This window comes from Lytechinus pictus, chromosome 12 (assembly GCF_037042905.1).
Source record: "Lytechinus pictus isolate F3 Inbred chromosome 12, Lp3.0, whole genome shotgun sequence".
In the NCBI taxonomy this organism is placed as follows: Eukaryota; Metazoa; Echinodermata; class Echinoidea; order Temnopleuroida; family Toxopneustidae; genus Lytechinus; species Lytechinus pictus.
Window position 1 is genome coordinate 1,659,245 of NC_087256.1, and position 20,034 is coordinate 1,679,278.

The window sequence follows — 20,034 nt, forward strand, 5'->3', positions numbered from 1 at the left end:
ACATTTACATACTTTAATAACACATTATACAAGCAACAATGTGAAATATAAAGATATACTTATCTTTTCGACAATAATTATTTCTTGATTTCAATAAACAATAAAATGAATACTACACATATACATCATGCTATACCACATGAATTGTGTGCTGTATTTTGTTCTTGATAAGAATTGTAACATTGATACATCAAACAGGTTGTGATAACATTATCCTAATCTATTTGTATACTATGACAGGAAAAGCACAAACAGCAAACAATACATTTGAGAATCAATGCATAGAATACAATATGTTTTATTGAAATAACTCAAACCTTTGTTTGTCCTCTATCATCTTAAAATGTTTGATGAATATGGTATAAAATTTGAAGAGAAATATTGAATTCTCAGAGTTTCAATGATAACTAGCCATGTATGCATCCCCTTTACCACAGTAACTTCTGACCTCAAGAAGTCTGTAACACACTTTTATTGCAAACTTGTTGCATAAAATTGAACCATCTTGAAAGCATTGAATTTCACTGGCTTTTGCTATTCATTGTTTTCTACTTGATTGGATCCAATACTTTAACATCCATGATGTACACTCTACCTGAAAGCTTGCTTGAGGCCTGCTAGACATAGCAACAATTGCATGCAAACTGGATCTGAAGTATCGTATTCATTCATAAGTAGAATCATGATAGTGAGAAAACTTGTCATCTCTCCATTTTGAAGAAGAACTATTTGACAGTTTCTATTAACCCCCCCCCCCAAAAAAAAAAAAAACATTGGCTTCATTTGATGTAAAGCTGACTTGAAATAGCTACTTATCCATATACATGTATTATTTTAATGAGTATGAATTACAAAAGCAAACTACAATTTGTACATTGAAAAACAACCATCAAATAACAAAGAAATGTCAAAACATTGATGTTATTAAGTAATAAAATGGTAAATACACATACCATACATTGCACATCAATAAGAAACACTACAACATATTTGAATACATCTTGCAATATAAAAAATAATAACTAGCAAATAAAAATGCCACATTTTTTTATACTAGCACAACACACAAAGATTGATTTATAAGCAAGAGGAATGTACAGTAGAATTGGGTTTCCAATCTGCTTTCATATTGGCAGGAAAACAAAAGGGATAAATAGTGGTTTAGAAAAAGAAATCTTTTGACGGATGTTGGGAGAGCCAAACAAAAATCAAGTAACAATTGACCAGGATAGGGATCATTCATAAAAACACATGGGGAATGTAGTACTATAAAGACAATTTATTACACTTTCTCCATCAAATTTTCTCTAAACATTGTTGACATATTCCTTATAATTTTCTTACTTCATTCGGGTAGTAAAGTAAACTTGGCATGATGTATATTTTACTTTTCTTTCTATCGTCTCCAAAATACAAGTAGGACGGGGCATTAAGTACATGAATACAGTACAAGAATGGACATATTTTGCAATAGAAAGAAAATCCATTTAAATTAGATGAATCCATTTTCTTCCATGTCAACAAAAAATTGCTTAGGAATGGCATGAAGCATGTCATGACTTACTCAAACAGAAATGCCACAAGTAAAATTAGCCAAGAGATGACAATAAAGAAAACTGTGCAACTCTATTGGACCAAACATTTTTATATAAACTTGATGTGCCTGTTTTTACACTAAGATTAAGCACTTCATAAGCATCTCAAAAGCTAGCTACTCAGAACCATTTCTAGAACATCCTAAATAGCATTTCCACACATTTCATTTTCATTCTTATTGAAGCAATGCTACATCTGCCTCTACACATATACGCTTTAATCCACCTATAGTCCAGATATACAGATAAACAATCTAGTACATCTAAATCACCATTGCTGGAATAATAAGTTCATGTAAATATAATTTCACTTTTGATACAATATACACAATATCTCAAGGTGATATCAATCTTAAATAAGGACGGTGCAAGTATAATAGAAGTACTAATAGTTTGAAATCTAATGAATACAGCTGAAAATCTATTCTGTAGCTGAAATGGCAATCAAACGAAAGCCAGTATCCGTAGCAACGATGAAGAAACATTACCATTGCTTCCTATCAATGTTCTACATCCAACGTTTTACTCTCAGAAACAAAAAAAAATAACAAATAGCAAAAATCCTTGATAAACTTTACTTCTTAATTCAAATGACACCATTATGAGATAATCATGAATAAAGGCACACATCCCCTTAACATCATAACATTCTGGCATATTTCTTTACAAGAAGACTGTATGTCAATGTTTGTCAGAGATTGACCACAGTCAGACCTATTGGTTCAGCAAATTACAAGATGTTATCAATAGGTGCAATAAAAACAATTACAAGCAGAATATGTTTGGAACTTGTACTGCTTTAAAAGAGCCATATTGGTGTAATTAAAATGGCAGAACAAACTGATCTGTATAATTTGTTTCATAAAACATAAGGATTCGTTTAATCAACGACATATCGACCATATGATTAATCATGACTGCCCATCACCCGACACACGTACCATTAAGTGCTAAAGCAAACTAAATTCACATTTAGACTACCTTGCAATCATTTCATTAGGATCAATTTTAAATATTTCATAATATTCTGAATGATGTCGGCAAGATATTAATTCCTACTACATATTTCAGGATAATATATCAGTAGAAACTCAGCTCTTCATTCATTCGGGATTGATATCCGCTGAATTAAGCTGTTGGTTAAGTTACCCATGACTTTATGCATCACTGAAACATGATCTTAAATATTAAGTCTGTGACATAGGGATATGTCATATAGCACGAGAAATGGTTACACTACAGTCATACGTAAAGTCGCTCCAAACTTACAAACAGCTTTATGAAACACCCACATGATCTAGAAAGTCTCTTGAAACCTTCAGTACTATTCATGACATTCCATGCCTATAGCTATTCATTGGACAATGCTCAATTGCAGGATTTGTGATTTCATTATCTTTTGTTGAAATTTTGATAGAAAAAAATTGTATGCAATCTTCTTTTTAAATTACCAATTTGTTTCTCTCAGTTCTTGAAAAAAAAACAGAAAATTATAAAATAATGCTGTATTTATCATTACATAATCAAATGTAAAGTTTAAACAAATTAAATGAATCATTTTCAATCGTTTTCAGGTGATGAAAATACCTAACATACAATGCAATATTTGTTCAAATATGTAACAGAAAATGCAATGTATCAAGCCTTCATAATATTTATTATTTCACAACATGTTGAATATCATTGCTAAAAATTACACTCAATTACATGAATACACATTTGACTTGGGGTGTCATGGTTTTCAGTAAATCAAATAATCATCCTATTCAAAGTACTCAAGTATATACTATTAAAGTATCTGACCTAACATTTTGCCAGACAAGGTGTCAGATCTGACAACTATCCTTTATTATGATTGGCTAAGGAGCACTGTTACTATGGTAACTGTCTGATAAAATGAGACTTGTTGGATAAAAAATCTACAAGTGTTTACATAAAATGCTCTCCTCAGCTTTTCACTGCAAAATTTGCAATCAATCACAAAATAACAAAACTCTAGCAAGATTGTTATTGCATGTGCATTTTGAACCAAATATTGAGCAGAAATCGATCCGAGCTATTCTTTCATGTTTGTAATCTTTGACAAATCTTTGTGCTGTTTGGCCCAGATAATGCACTAGTTCAAAAAGACAATCTCATGTAACCCATAAAAACTAATTTATGCAATGAAATATTGCTTAAACTTTAATGTTGTGCAGCATCAAAGTTACCTTAAGACAAAATGTAAAGGAATGTTCATCATTATACTTATTCCTCTTACCTAAATAAAATCATAATTTAAAAGACTCTTGTTCTTACATCAGCCCTTTAAGAAAACTTTACACTCATGTGGAGCGTTTCATAACACAAAATAGTCAGTGAATTTAAATGATCAATTTGCTCTGAGCCAATCACATGCTAGGATTGGTAGCTTATAATAATCGTCAGTGAACATTACTAACCATTAGTTTCATGAAATGCTCCACCTACCGCTAGTCATCTGCTAAATATGAACTAAATATTCCACTTTGGCTCAAAATCAGATTTAACACAAGAAAAGTTTCCTAAGTGCTAACTTTCTTTCCCTAAATGTGATCCTGAAATGTGATCTGAGATCAAAGTCCAACTATTCATTAAGAGGAATAATGATATACCAGCATCATCAGACATGAATAGTATCCTCTATCCTTTAGTGAAACATACAACCTCAGGGGCATCGTATCCACTCACACAGAAAGAATGGCCTTCTTTGTCAAGGAATTTAGCTCCACATAACTGAATATCTGTGATGCATTCTTGGTAGGCAAGCGATACCTGTAAGTACAGAAATGAGAGAGAAAGAGACAAATTAACAACACATTACTAGTTTTGTATTATTCCTAAAGCAGCAACAACAACAAAAAACTCAACCCCTCTCCCTTGTTTAGCCCTATTTTAACTGGGCTATTACAGAACAGGATGATACTGGGGGAGGGAGGTCAATTTGACCACCCCCCCCCCCTTCAGATCTCGGCTGCTGATTGCACGACCGCAGCGAAAATTTGCACTTGCATAGAGCCCGATGTAAACTACAAGTCTGTATGTAAAGTTTTCAAAAAATTAATTGTATATATTTTTTAATTAATTATAAGCGTATGAAATTTGCCCTAGATTTGATTTTTTGTGCATTTTTTTGCCTTTAACTCATTTAATATTGCTAATAGAATGCTAATTATTGGTGAGAGTATCATTTTTTACATTTCTAACAAATATCTACAAAATAATTGCCAAAATTTAATTAATTTCTTATGTATTTCATTGTTTTTTTAAAATTCTTATGGATTCCTTCATTTCTTATTGTTTTTTCCAATGAACTTTGTCGGGGACACTTTTGCGATGATAAATAGCATGAAATAAATCCATTTAAGCCAACAAAAGTGAAAGTGATCATGCATTTATTATTTTTGGTTCTGACATGCTCTTACAAAATGTTACGTAATTTCGGAACCGCATACCTGGGCATTGCAAACTTGGTCTCAAAAGATGCGCAAGACTTGAAAATAAAAAGTCAGTGAGCGGCGCGGTCAAACATTTTTTGTGCGATGGTGTAGTGACAAAATTTGTCGAGGGGGGGTCAAATTGACCCTCCCCCAGTTAACTAAGGGTTAAGAAAGGCAACCAATAATATATGTCTATTTTTTTTAGGGGGGGGGGGTCAGATCTTTATATGATTTTTCCTCTGTGTAAATTACTAATGTAAAGTATCAATTGCTACAAAATCTGTAAAAAGTCAAAAGTTTGTAGTGCTCTGATAAAAATATAACAAAAGTCCGGTATTTACAAGCTACTCAATAATGAAACAATCCCCCTTTCAAACAATATCACCAAATTGTGGTGGATTTAGCTAATAGATCACACATGAAAATACTCCTTTATTGCATTAGGTCTATCACTTTTCTTACTTCAGAAAGGAGTTGAACCTAGATCTTGCGTAAAAAAGTTGCTATTATTTGCATTATGACGTTCAACATGGACAATGTCAGAAGTCACACATCATGCATCGCAATGCTGCAGACGAGTATAATACATGATACCTATTGCAAGTGATGATAACATGTAAATGACTACCACTTGTGAGTGATAGCGCCATCTATTGTGAGAGAGGATAACGTATGAAACCACCCAATGTGGAGTTATTCATGCCCTTACCTTTGCTTGGTTATCATCTGCTTTTAAAGACCAAACTCTCAACATTGTGTCTTCTGATGTTGACATTAACTGCAAACAACAATGAAAATGTAAACAAGTTTCAGAATACATGTATATGGATATTCACTGAAGTCAAAGTATCACCATCTCAACTGTTTATATTCATTATGCACACGTTTTATTCACCTTTGAGCTCTGAGAAAATGTTTAAGCAGAACTTATAGTAGACTTATGCTAGGGTTTAAGCTTGTTACTAATAATATAATGGATGATTTCTTACTTTTCTGAAATCAGATATAATGGTGTCTTAACCACAGTCAGAGATGCCAACCTAAAGGGATGGTTGTCAGGAACATTTACCATATTTGTCAGGAACAAATGGGAGTTTCTCAGGAACATCCCGCGAAGTAGCATCGTTTATACAGGGATGCCACTAGGTGTCCTCCAAAAATACTGAAACTCATCTCGGGCCGGGACAGTGTACAAGAAAAAAAAATTTAGGGGGGTCCACCTTTAATTTTGGGATGGACACATGTCACAGGTAAAAAATTGGACAAGCAAAAAAAAAAAAAAAAAAAAAAAAAAAAAAAAAATTAGGAGGGGGGGTCTGCCCCCACCTCAAATTTAGGGGAGGGGGGGGGGAGGACCAAGTGGCTTCTTACCTTGTTGTGATTGATGACTTTGAAGTCAATTAGGTTTGAAAAACTGACGGTAGTTAGTTGTGTGTTTCTCATAGAACGCTAGACCAAAAGCTTCAGTCTCTGTATTTTGGTTGTTCAGCTGAACCGCGTTGGCTCCACTCACCAATACATAGACTGAAGAGTTGTTGGTCTGTACATTAAGACAACGTATCAGCTAACCCAGGGAGCTCTGGGCTAGCTGATACGTACGTAACCCAAGGAGCTCCGGCCCGCTTTTCGGGCCGGAGCTCCCTGAGTTCCGTATCAGCATGCAGCAGTAACGTTACACCTAACATTCGGCGGAAACCCGATTTTCGGATCGTTTTTGGTACATCAAATGTCACATTATGAAAAAGTAATTACATCCAAACTTACGAGAAAATATATAAAATTCAGAAACATCGTACCTTAGACCGCAGTTACCGCTAATTCCTTTCAAATGATGATCAAAACTTAGTCATCCTCGATTCCTTCGTTGGTCATCGTAAGTTGCCATCTTGGATGACGTCATCATCTTTACAGTCGTATTTACCAGTCGCTATTATACCGCGATTCGTGCCGCTGATTTGTGCTTGTCTATGTGCGTGCGTTCGGAACTTGTCGCTCGCATTGATTGGCCAGGATATCGATAATTCTAATCAGAAAGCCTTGATAAAAGCATAACTCAATGAACGTAGTAGGCAGTGCGCGCGTTTATAAATTATAGTAGAGAAACTCCCGTTGGTTTACCGTTGGCCACACACACGCTGCATGCACGATACATGTATACACAATACACGCATATACATGCACAATACACAATACACGCATATATACACATGCACAGCAAAGCACTACACAATACACATGTATTGTAGTTGTTTTTTCCGTAACCTTTTTATTGTTGCCGTAACACCGTAATTGGAGGAATAAAATCGGAACAAATACGGCGAATCCGTAACGGTTGGCATCTCTGCACAGTATGTGATTAATGTCATGTGTGCACTGATACTTAATATTTACCATAGTCTATTGAAATTGAACAACCTCCCACTCCAGTGCAAATTTGCATCAATTATCTACAGACTTGTAATTAATAGAACATTATCATCTTAAAAATGAACATATATTATCACAAAAAAATACATTTCTAACAAAAAATTGGATAACTTACCAGTCCAGCTGATGGAGCAAGATCCATGGCATGGATCCACTTAGCATGTGCACATATTTCAGTCATCAGGTTTCCTTTCTGAGTATCAAAGATACGAATATGACCCGTTCCATATCCTCCTATCACAAGGTTCTTGTACAGGCAGAGAGATGAACATGTTGCCCTGTTAGAAATATAAAGAAATAGATTTCACAAATAAATGAATAGATTGCACAAGTATAGAAATAGGCTTAAAATATAAAGAAATAGATTTCATAAACAGGTTTCATGAGATTCCCCTTCAGCGTATCAAAAAGGTACCCTCTCCAGGTATCCAAAAAGAAAATAATTAATTCATCACAAATCATTACAAATATTTATATTTGTATCTGTAAATCTGCAAGCATAAGTTAGCTTGGCATCTTTAAGTAAATCTTTGAATAAAAGTAAGTATACTGACCCTCCCCCATTGATTCTGGTCAGCTGATAGAACTTTGGTCCGGCCTGCCAGACCATTATACATCCACTATCATCACCACTAGCCATCATATCCCCTGCACCAGCTACAGCACTAATAGGATAAGAGTGACCGCTTAGCGTCTCACTCAGCTGGACATTGGTACCTCGGGATGGTATAGAAAACACAAGAACAGAGCCCGTTGATGTACCTATAAAAGATACCGGTAATAAAAACAAGAAATAATGACGGTAGTGATGCATATCATAAATGGTAAAATGAAACTTCCACTACGATCAAAATATTACATAAGCTATAAACCTATAACTCAGCCCAGAGCTGGCTTTGATAAATTCTAGTTCTGCTACTAGCCCTACCACCACTACTGCTATTATCTCAAACTTGAAAATTATTTCAATTTTCTAGTAAATGTACACCATTATTATTAAAAATAAAAGTCAATCCAACTAACAATCGATCCAGAAAGAAAATCAATTTAAAAATGAAAAATGAAAGAGAGAGGGGAGGGAATTCTTATTTTTATACATCAATTGATGGAACACTTGCCAAACAAACAGGCAATAAAGCTAGAACAATGAGATGCAGGTTTGAAAATAAAACATAATGTGTAGTAATTAAAAGAGGGTAAACAGTCTGGATGGAGGACGTAAACTGACAAAATAGTAGACTACATATAGTGTAAATTGATTTTGGATCATGAATGTCTGTTCATTCCTTGCATGCATAACATGGGGAAAATTACATGGGGGTCGGTGTGAAATCACTCCCAAATTGCCCCAAAAGCCCTGGTATATTAAATCACAAGAGCCCATGAAATATTGAAGGAGTCCACTGGAATATTAACAATGTAACAAATTTGGGGAGGTGAGCTAAAAAAATCACCCAAGCCCCCTTCCCCAACCCCCCCCCAAAAAAAAAACTCTGATGCTTTTAAACACAGCCCAAATTCTGATCATGGAATAACTGAGGGGGAAGGGTATGCCAGGGAATGATGATAAAGCCCAATAGAATATTGTGAATTCATGGGTATGGGCACACTAGGTTGGGATATGGATTTTGAAAACTTAGGCATGCGATGTTCTAAATACACTTGCTGGCAGACTCAAATCCTGTGGGTATTTTACAACAACTAAAAATAAAATGTGTGCATGAAATCTAGATGTAACTGCAATCTGTGCTGAGTGCTGATACAAGTTCATAGTAGTGAGAAATACTGAACCTGGTGATTCGCGGTCATGGACGAATGCTGCCCCTGAACGCATTTAGGTAGATGGAAGGAGAAAAATGCCACTACGATAAATATTGTGCTATTCTAGATTCTGTGTAATCTATAACATACACAGAGGGCGCACTTCTGTCTTTGCCTTAACGAGTCTGGTGCTGATACGCGGTACGTCAGTAATACTTCTGATGTGGAAGAGTACGAAGCATGGTTACTGGTCTATACACTCTTGCGTTAGCTTTTGTTGTTTTATCTTCTAGGGTTTGCTACAGGTTTTTTCATTACTAAAACCTGCCACTGGACATTCTTCCATAAAAAACAACAAGAAGTAACGCAAGACCGGAGTGGCTACACAGCCATGAGTGATAGTCTTCTGCATCAGACATATTGCTGATGTTTGAAATAACAGCATCAGATCTGTAAAGGCAAAAACAAAAGCTGCATCCTCCACCTAGGTTAAATAGGCTAGACTCTGTGCTATCTTCTTAATGTTCAATACAAATAGGAAGTGTCTATATAAGAGCTTTGCATTTCATACTATACCTTTATTCATTTGGGTTTAATCTCTATGAATTCATACTGTAATGTTTACCATTTCAATAGCGTTAAGTGCTGATAATTAGAGGATTACTGGTATAATTTTCTATAATGAAATTTGGGAAATTAATAATTTTCTGATTTTTTTTTTAGATTGGTGGGTGTTTTTTCTACATCTTCTTTCTTCTTCTTCACTTCTTAAATCAGATACCTTTTAATTGGTTGATAAGATTACACAACCTGTACATTCCTTCAGTTCAGAAATTGCTTTTAAAAGTAGTGGTAAACTTTGTCCCATGGGTTATGCAGTATTACAAAGTTGCTTGGGTTGGGCAGTGCTGAAACTAATTACTAAAGCACAGCTTCAGCCAAGAAAGTTAAGAATGTGCATGAAGAATTGAACAGCAAAATAAAAAGTTGATATGTCATTATAATAGTAGAACAAGCAGATCAACTGAATATAGATAGGGCAAATCTATTACAGGATGAATTTCCAAATCTATTGTTATTGTCAATAGAGTTTCATTTGGATAAGAATGCCCCCTTATCTACACATTCCCCGAGTGTATGAACTTCAATCAGTGTCATTGTAAACCAAATTACAATGGTTCAACTTCATTCTAAACATTTAAAAAAAAAAAAAATTGAAATTAAGCATGGATCCACAAGCATTTTGGTCAAAGACACTTACAAAGTCTTTTGACTTTTAAATTTCGTATTTGGTTTGGTCTTTTTTTTTCTCAACATCTTTATAACTGTGCTTTTCAACAAACTATGACAAAACTTTCCGGATTCATACAAAAATAATATGTTTTTTTTTTTGCTTGTTTGTGAGGAAGTACATGTCCTGTAGATATAGACAGAAGATCTGAATACAGAAAATCATTAACCACATAAAGAAAAAGCATGAAACTTACCAACTGCAATAAAACTGTCTAGAACAGATGCTATCCCTCGGGTAAACAAAAAACCTTTAAAAAAATGCATATAACATGTTATGAGTAGAAAGACTTGGTAGCTTTGTGAAGGCTTCATTTTTAGTGATATTTTATTGAAGATAGAATGTCTAGTTTATTATTATTTTAAAATTCATACACTGTCTCTAGAGTGAAGATGCATTTCAAGGGGCGTCGTGGTCTAGTGGTTATGACTTTCTTCTTTTTATCTGAGGGAGGTTCAATTCCCAGCCACGGTGTGTTTTCTTTCAGCAAGAAAGTTACCGAAATTGTGCTGCACTCAACCCAGGTGAGGTGAATCAGTACCAAGTAGGAAGAAATTCCTTGAATGCCTGAGCATCTATATAGGCAGTGCAGCGAAAGCCGGGGTCAACACAGCAGCACTTTGTATCCTTGGGCAAAAAGGGCTATATAAATCCAGCTATTATCATTTTTTTGAGACCTTTGCATAACATAACAAAACTGGGATTTTTCAATTGAGACTCGTCTTTATAAGGAGAGCTTATAAATAGGCATTGCATGAGAGTCTTCATTAGAAATCGCACAAGTGCCTGTATGTGCAGAAAGGGCATCGCACAGACTTAGGACACCTTTAATACTATACTATCATTATTATACACTTTATTCAACAGTTCCTATTCTTAACTGACTAGATTTCTATTTGTTATTTATATACTTTACTTACTTTAATTTACTGCTCCAAGTGCATTCTATACAATGCATTTAGCACAAATAAATCATATATATTATCATTATTTATTGATATCCTTACAAATAACAAATATGAAAATGAATGAAGTTACCATCATTGCCATCAGAGTTGAATAGAGCATGCCAAAATACCAATGCTGAGCTATCTGGTTCAAACATCTAAAAACAAAATAAATAGATCAATAGCAAAATAAACAATTCAAAACATTTAATGGGTGAATATGATCTCACCAGCACCCATTCCTTGTTCCCAGGATGTGAAATTTCTTTAAGTACCTTTTCTCCTAATGTAGCTTATGTTTAAACATCCAAAACATGCAGCCATCTTTACATGAAAAATGCACATATTTTTTTACATATCCATGCCCTCATCAGTCTAAGGTTAGATAAATTGATAAAACTTTTTCAATTTTGTTGTTGACTTTCAATAGTCCAATGATGACAATTAACAGAGTAGGGGGTATTGTATCAATAATACATTTTGCTAATTTTTCACTCCAACTATTATCCATCTCCAGGAAACACATGTATACATGTATGTGTGATGGAAATATTGTCATTTAGTCTACATCTGCATTGTTTACTTTCATTTTGGTCTCATCCAACATGGTCTAATCCAAGTATGTCTAAACTGTTCATCTCCGAACTATTTCGTCTCATCCTATTCAGCCCATTTACCAATTACCATTTTGTTTAATTTTCAGTGAGGTTAGACCTCGTTGGTCTAATATCCACTGTTTATGAATCAACTTTTCATTGACAAAGATCCAAATAATTGGTATTTAGACAAAATGGGTATTAAACTGACTGGGTATTAGACTAAATGAGAGTTGGACTAAACATGGAATAGAGCAAGTGTAGAGCAGACCAAACAAAAATAATCACATATTGGCAGTAGACCGAATGGGTTTGTGATATTAGTAGATCAAAAGCTGAAGACCAGGGGCCTGTTTCAATAAAACTTGTTAACAAATTTACAATAACAGTTTAAACCTACTGAAATCATTTGATTTAATTGGCTGATAATATTCCTGTTACAGAAGTTTTACATGTATTTGTTATTCTAACAAGTTTTTAAACAAATGAGACCAAAGTGCACATAAACATATGAGATCTCCTATTGTCTTTACTTTTATATCTTTATTGGAAAAACATTGACATTATTCTGGAGAATTTCCCTTGAATTTGTCACTTTCTAATGCAATTTTGTATAATCTATGTAATGTTTTATTACAAATGTATATAATGTGAGTGAAACAAATTTCCACGTGGACAATAAAATGAAATTGAATTGAAATGAATAGAAAAGTAGTTTCTCACCTGTACACCTTTCTGGCAACATACCACCATTAGAGTTCTTGAAGGCAACTCACAGAATTTAGCCTAAAGTATGTAAAAGGAAGAAATAAGCACATTGACAGTAGGGGCACTGGTCCAAAAATTGGGATTGTCCCAGAAAACAAGGATATCCTCATAAACCAGGACAAATCATGTCTCGAGAAACTGAGATTGTCTTCGTTTATGAGGACAGTTTTTGTTTCACTTACAGGGATTGAAAGTGCTAAAAAAAGATTCAGTGACCTCAAAAAACCTGATATGTTTGTTTACATTGACTAGCGCACTCAATTGATGTCGGCACTTGACATGTGAATGAACTTTCATAGATTTCTAGTGTGGAGAAATCTTTTTAATCTTTGACAGTCCCTGTAAACTGGGATGATACCAATTTTCTGACCAGCAACTCTGATTATTAAAAGTGCCTGCAAGCAGAGATAATACACAAAAGTATTACAAGTTGTTAATCAGAATAAAAATTACCAATATTAATGTTAAAGGAGAATGAAACTCTTGGAGCAAGTTAGCTTTTGTGAAAGCAGAAAAATCAAAGAATAAGATCAACAAAACTTTGAGTAAAATAGGACTAGCAATAAAAGAGTTATGAGCATTTGAATGTCGAGATCACTAATGCTATGGAGATCCTCCCATCGGCAATGCGACCAAGATCTGTGATGTCACACACGTACAACTCTCCCATTTGGACACTGAAAATATACCCCAAAACATATCTTTTTGCTCATTCTAATCATATGACAAACGATTCATCAATGATATAATGTTGTGAAACCTCTGTACTTGTCATCTCATAAAGAGAACACCTCACCTTGTGATAGACTCTATAAAAGTGAGAATATACGTGAAATAAGTACTAAAGTAATGAGGGAGTTGTACGTGTGTGATATCACAGATCTTGGTCGCATTGCCAATGGGAGGATCTACATGGCACTAGTGATCTCAATATTCAAATGCTCATAACTTTCTTATTATTCATTCAATCTTCCTCAAACTTTCAACAATATGTTTCTTTGATTTTTCTCTTTGATATGGATTCAGCTGGTTTCAAGGGTTTCATTCTCCTTTAAAGATAATCTGATAATCCAGGTCTTGGCAAATCATTATAAATCAGGAAAACACCAACCCAAATATTCCTGTCATTTATTGTAAAATTTATTGGTTGTCTTACTAATTTCATAACATTATTCTGAGCTGAGTTAATGTTCTGAATATTCTTGTGATACTATCCTACTAATCTACTACTATGTAACATATGAATGAATGTAAAGAACATTGTACACAGATGGTAAATAGTACCCCTAAACTAAAGTGATGGCTGTGACAATTTTTTTTTCCTGATACTGAGCAAGCGTTCTTTTGTCAAAAGATCACTTGCTCAGTATCATGAAAAATTTTACCCCCAAATTAAAGCTAAAGGTCAAGTCCAACCCAGAAAATTGTTGATTTGAATAAATAGAAAAAAATCAAACCAGCATAATGCTGAAAATTTCATCAAAATCGGACATAAAATAAAAAAGTTATGACATTTTAAAGTTTTGATTATTTTTCACAAAACACAACTCAATGACATGCAAGCAAATGAGACAGTCGATGAAGTTTCTCACTATTTTTTTTTTTAATTGTTTGATTATTTTTCAAAGATCTTACAATAAGAACCAACTTGACTGAACCATATAGTATTAAACAATAATTCTACATGTTCAGGGTGGAATATATAGTTGTTTCACTTGAAAATGAGAAAATTAGAATATTTCATTTATTGAAATACAAAAGAAATAAAAAGATAGTGAGTGGATGGCATCAGTCTTCTCATTTGCATACCAACCAGGATTACATGTAGACAGCTGGCAGCCGTCTGTTACGAGGAGATTTTAAACAATTTTTTCTTATTTTTTAATTTCTCCTCGTACACAGACGCAGCCGCCATTAGGGGATTAACAATGCAAAATCCCCGGACGGGGATCATCAATTTTTTTTCTTTATTCCATAAAAAATATATAAATCGAAACGACATCACCACTTCTTGCCTGAAACCCGTAGGGTTAGAACTGGTCTTTCCCTAAGAAATGCACATCACCTTGAGATACCTCGGACTAGAACAAAAAGATACCAACAGTTGCCTATCCCCCACTTTGTGCAATTGTTGAACTCTGTAATGTAATGTTATTTAAATGCATCTTTATTGTTTTTAACAACTGTAGCACTCTTTGTACTCCCCTTTATTGTTTATCTAATCTTATTGATTTTATGTCAGGTTTGTCACCTTTTTATTCCATTGCTTTTTTTTTTCTTACTTGAGTTTCACCTACATGTAATACGGCTATTCGATCTGTAATTTTGCCCAACTTCAATAATTTTTTTGTTCGTCAAAAATGACCAATTGATGTTACATAATTGCTAATTACTGGTAAATGAAGTAATCTCAGGGATTTCTTTTTCTTTCAAGTAATTGGTATAAAGATTCCATTTGATGTGATACCAAATATACCCATGTAGCACATCTATTTCAAATTTTATACCATTAATCATTTCTGTGCTTGTCGTGCAAATGTAACGATACCACCTATTTGCGGGCCCAACATAAAACGCATGGCCATATGATAATATGAGTCTTCGGACTTTTGTCACGTACCATTTTCACAATAAAACCAGAATTGAATTGAATTGAATTGAAAAAAAAGAACTGGACCAAATAAAGATTATTATTCCGTTTTGGCCTGAAATGTACCAAAACAAGAAAAAATAAACTTAAAAAGGGGAAAAAACAGTGACTTACTTCGGCCGTCGCGCAACTCCCACTTCCCTGCCCCTGGTTGATCCGAACTTAATACATAAACATTATGGCCATTGAGTCCCTGTCTGCCTGTAGTCGTACAGCACAGTGGCAAATTGTCCATAGACTGTGTACAACGGATAGACCGTCTCAGCTCAGCGAATCGGAGACCGCTGATTGGCCAATCGCGCAGATCACGTCATGACTACGTGGTCGCCAAAATAATTACTACGGACTGCGTGCGAAAGTATCGATAGCAATAACGGTCACATTGTCTACGCGGGAAATGGTCTTGGTTCGTGATCGGATCGCTCCAGTATCGATAAAAAATTATCGAGACTCGGCAATTTCATGCATATTCACGCGACGCTCCGAAACCCGGAAATCAATTGACTTTGTACACGTTGCGATAGACTCTACAAACTCCAACGAACACGATGCCATATCGACGCTAATTCGTAAGATTTTGACCGAAAAGCAAGAAGTAATCGAAATTCGCTTACCTGTGCGGTATCGGTGAGAAAATAGATCCTCTGAGAATACCTTTCATAATTCATATAAAATATAGGAAAGTGAAATTCTAGGTCGATTTTGGTACGAGGTGATAGAGAATTGCACACTTGTTTTGGTGGAATACTGTGTAGGGCAATGGAAGGCTTGCACTGCGCATGCTTACTATATTTTCATTCATAAATTGGCTCTCGGCAGTGGCTGGATGACGTCATGTAATAAGAAAAATGTACACGCCCGCTAGCGTTGAACGCACTGCTATATCCGTTCTATACAATTTGCCACTGTGTACAGATCAAGTTAGACAGCTGGCAGCCGTCTGTTTCGAGGAGTTTTTTAACATTTTTTTTTTTTTTTAATTTCTCCTCATACACAGACGGCTCGCTAGCGTGCAGCCACCATTAGGGGACTTGCAATGCAAAATCCCCCCGTCGGGGCTCTTCAATTTTTGTCTTTAATGAGTAAAAATTTTGAAAATTCACGCGACCAAAATGCAAATTAATATTCCCTCTTGGCATCAATTGCCAAAAAACGGAGAAAAATCAAGTTAAAAGGAACAAAAACAGTGACTTACCTCGGCTGTCGCGCAAATTCACTTCCCCGTTTTATCCGATCTTAAGTACATAAACATATGGCCATTGAGTCCCCTGTACAGATCGCGCTAGAACTTCGGTCTCTGTATTTGGTGAGTGAAGCCAACGGAGTTCAGGGGCCTGTTGCATGAAATGGTCTTTCGTAGAACCATTCTACGTAAGAACGAGATATCGCTCAACTGTTTCACAAAGCCGATTTGGGCGATACGAAGAATGGTCCTTGGAAAGACACCTCCAGACATGTCCTACGTAGGCATGATCTTCTTTGCACACCGCCCGCCACCGTCGGCATTGAGAGAAAATGCGTTTACGGCAAGCCACACTGACATATCACCTTTAAACATTTTTTGGGGTTGCACACTGATGCATTTTATCTGGGATGGCGCCAAGTTATTTTTTATATGGGGGCTTGTTGTCATCAATTGCAGGTCGTCTTTTTGCACGGCAAGACGACCAAAAACAGATGTCATTTTAATTTTTTTTTTAATTAATATCTTTTCTTTTATGGTCCGTCCTATCCCCACACCATTTCCATTTTTTTTTTGAAATATCGAAATGGGCGGCACTATCTCTCTGACCCCTCATGCTTTCTCATTACAGATAATTAAACAACATGAAAACAAATTTCTTTAAAAGAAATTATGTAAGGTAAAACACGTGTTTATAACGTTCAGCAAAAAAAAAAAACGATACAAAACTAAAATGTTAAACATGGTAAATCATTCATTTATTTTTATTTCATTTTCATTATGATTATTTTTTTTTGCTGAGATTAATTTTAATCAATGAAAATTAATTGTCGGATTTAAGCTTAACTTGAGATGTACTGAAACAGTGAAACAAAACAAAAAATCTGCAGTAACAAAATACCTAATTGAATTTAAGATACAGATTAGGCCTTTATAGCTTACGAATCCATCACAATCATTACAAATGAAGATAAGCTAGTTCATTAAAGAAAAGATTATGGAAATGAGTCCGTACAAAGAGGCGCATTTTCACTTTAGGGTAGGCCCCTTTAGGCCCCTACTAAAATGTTAAAGCAATAATGTATTCTCTACTCCTCAACTTTGAAATGTTGAACATATATATTTTTTATATTCTTAAACCTTATTCTTTTATAAGCTTCCATAAATTAAGTGATCAACTTTAAAGATTACCAACGTTTATGATCATTGTAATATTAGCATTATTTCTGTAAATAGTATTTTTTCCATTGCGGATTGCACACCTTTTTCTATGTTTTAATTGTTATTGCAAAGCACTACTTTATCCACTTGGACATGTTTGCAGCAATTTTCATATTTTCCTTGTCTTCGGTTACTCATCATGCAACTGAGGTATTTTTATACTCTAAACACTCACATTTGTATTTCTTGCGTTATATCTGACAAATAAAATAAATAAATTAGATTTTTCACACGCAGCCTCTCATATTTTCCTTTTTAGTCTCATACAATCAGACACTGTTGATTTTGTTTACTCCATTCAAACCCTATTTTTACCTCAACAGATAACATATTAGCGCATAATTTGCAAAATAATCATTATATATATGTTTTCTATAAAAAAATCAGTATATTGAACTAATAAAATATCGAAATTACTTAGTTAAATCAATTTTTATGTCGGACAAGGGTCTCTTTCGTTGAAATATCAATGAAAGGTGTCTCTAAAAGGACACCGTGTTCTAAATAAGTGAAATAATGAAAATTTCGATTTTATCCAGTTATGTTTGTGAATCTTGAAAGTTTTTTCTCTTTTTACCTCATAAAGTACGCTCCATACATCAATTCTACAATCAGTAATAAATAAAACATTATTTGATCCCCTTTTATTGAAATATATGATTTTATGAAAAGTCGTCATTCCGAAATAAAAGGTTCAGGTGACGATGAAGACTAAATATTTTTCCGATACTATCGATATCAAACGATGTCGCGGACTTGAAAGACAAAATTGCCTTCGTGAAACGGAAAGCGCTGATTTGTCGCCAATCTTCCTATCTCGGAAGAATGGTCCTAGGACGTTCCTACGTATCGCTCATCTCGTCATGCAACAGGCCCCAGCTGAACAACCAACATAACAGAGACCGAAGCTTTTGGTCTAAGATCAAGTCTACTCTCTTTAATTGGTGAGTGGAGCCAATGGAGTTCAGCGGAACAACCAATATAACAGAGACTGAAGCTTTTGGTCTAAACCAGGATGAGCATATAACTGTTTTGTGAAATTAAGCAAAATTTTTAAATGCCATAACTTTCTTCTTTTACATCTCATTTTGATGAAATTTTGAATGTTAATTTTTTGTTGGATTTTTCTTTTTTATATTCAAATCAACTTTTTGTTGGGGTGGACTTGTCCTTTAAATAAGTTCCCAGTTACTTAAACTAGCCTAGGATAATGTCATGATTTCGCTACAAATTTTCTTGAATAAATGAGACTTCATAATTACCTCCAGAATGGCTGCATTTTGAGTGACACCGGCAACATCTTTGCAATGCAGTTGTCGCTGTGTGACATTGGGACCGACACCGCTCCCCGCTCCATCCCCGGCGCAGTTCGAGATGTTCACCACCGCTTTATGAACAACAGCATAGCAAGTCACATTCCGCTCCGGTGAGCAAAGCACCGAAAGATTGTTGTATCTTAAAGATGCGGAACTCTTTAAATGTACCGATTTCGACTTGTGATACATGATGATAAAGATGTAATTTCAGTTCCTTCAGAATCAACAAAATCAGTCATTCATTCACTTCAGTAGCGTCATGTAGTGAAGGCCGAAAGGTACAAATTGATTTCTATATTTCGACGCAGATGGCGGCAGATACATATCAGACAAGATAGAGTCGGCTGAGAGGGGAGGGGAAATCTCTGAAAATTCAAACAGCTGCTAGCAAATACATATCATTTGTCCTGTCAGTCTTGATTTTCTAAATTTCTTTTCTCTTATATTAATCAGAAAAGGGTCTAGGATATCGTAGAGGCACACACCAACTTGTTCGATTTTATTTGACTTTTTTTTCGGTCGAAAAAGAGGGTACATAAAAAGGGATCCAATTAATAGCCACCAAGAGGTGACAAGTGAAAAATAGGATTTCTATCCAAAAGAGGGCAAAATATCCTTACAATACCTCAAGCAAGGGAAAATAATTTTAAGATTTAAATCATCACTTAAAAAGTTGGGAGAGTGGGATCAAAAGATGGATGGCACTAGGTTTGGCCAAGGAGGGGGGGACAAGTCACTTATGAATTACCACCTCCCCCCCCCCACCCGCAGAGGCGTCGATCCTGGGGAGGGGGCAGATCGCCCCACCAATGAAAATATTG

At 35.0% G+C, this 20,034-nt stretch overlaps 1 protein-coding gene across 2 annotated transcripts; it reads right to left on the bottom strand.

Annotated features, from left to right (window-relative positions):
* On the bottom strand, positions 1 to 19,526 carry LOC129273344 (WD repeat-containing protein 54-like). Of its 2 annotated transcripts, XM_054910366.2 has the most exons (9): positions 19,160 to 19,519; positions 12,799 to 12,861; positions 11,571 to 11,637; positions 10,729 to 10,782; positions 9,272 to 9,304; positions 8,035 to 8,242; positions 7,596 to 7,758; positions 5,763 to 5,831; positions 1 to 4,388 (listed from the first exon to the last, which is right to left on the bottom strand). In XM_054910366.2, exons 1-9 carry the CDS (start codon positions 19,400 to 19,402, stop codon positions 4,257 to 4,259), a joined length of 1,032 nt encoding a protein of 343 aa, XP_054766341.1. In that variant the 5' UTR covers positions 19,403 to 19,519; the 3' UTR covers positions 1 to 4,256. The 2 variants fall into 2 exon arrangements, with proteins under 2 accessions (XP_054766341.1, XP_054766342.1); XM_054910367.2 differs by lacking the exon at positions 9,272 to 9,304 and having other exon boundaries at positions 19,160 to 19,526.
* Between the last annotated feature and the right edge of the window lie 508 nt (positions 19,527 to 20,034).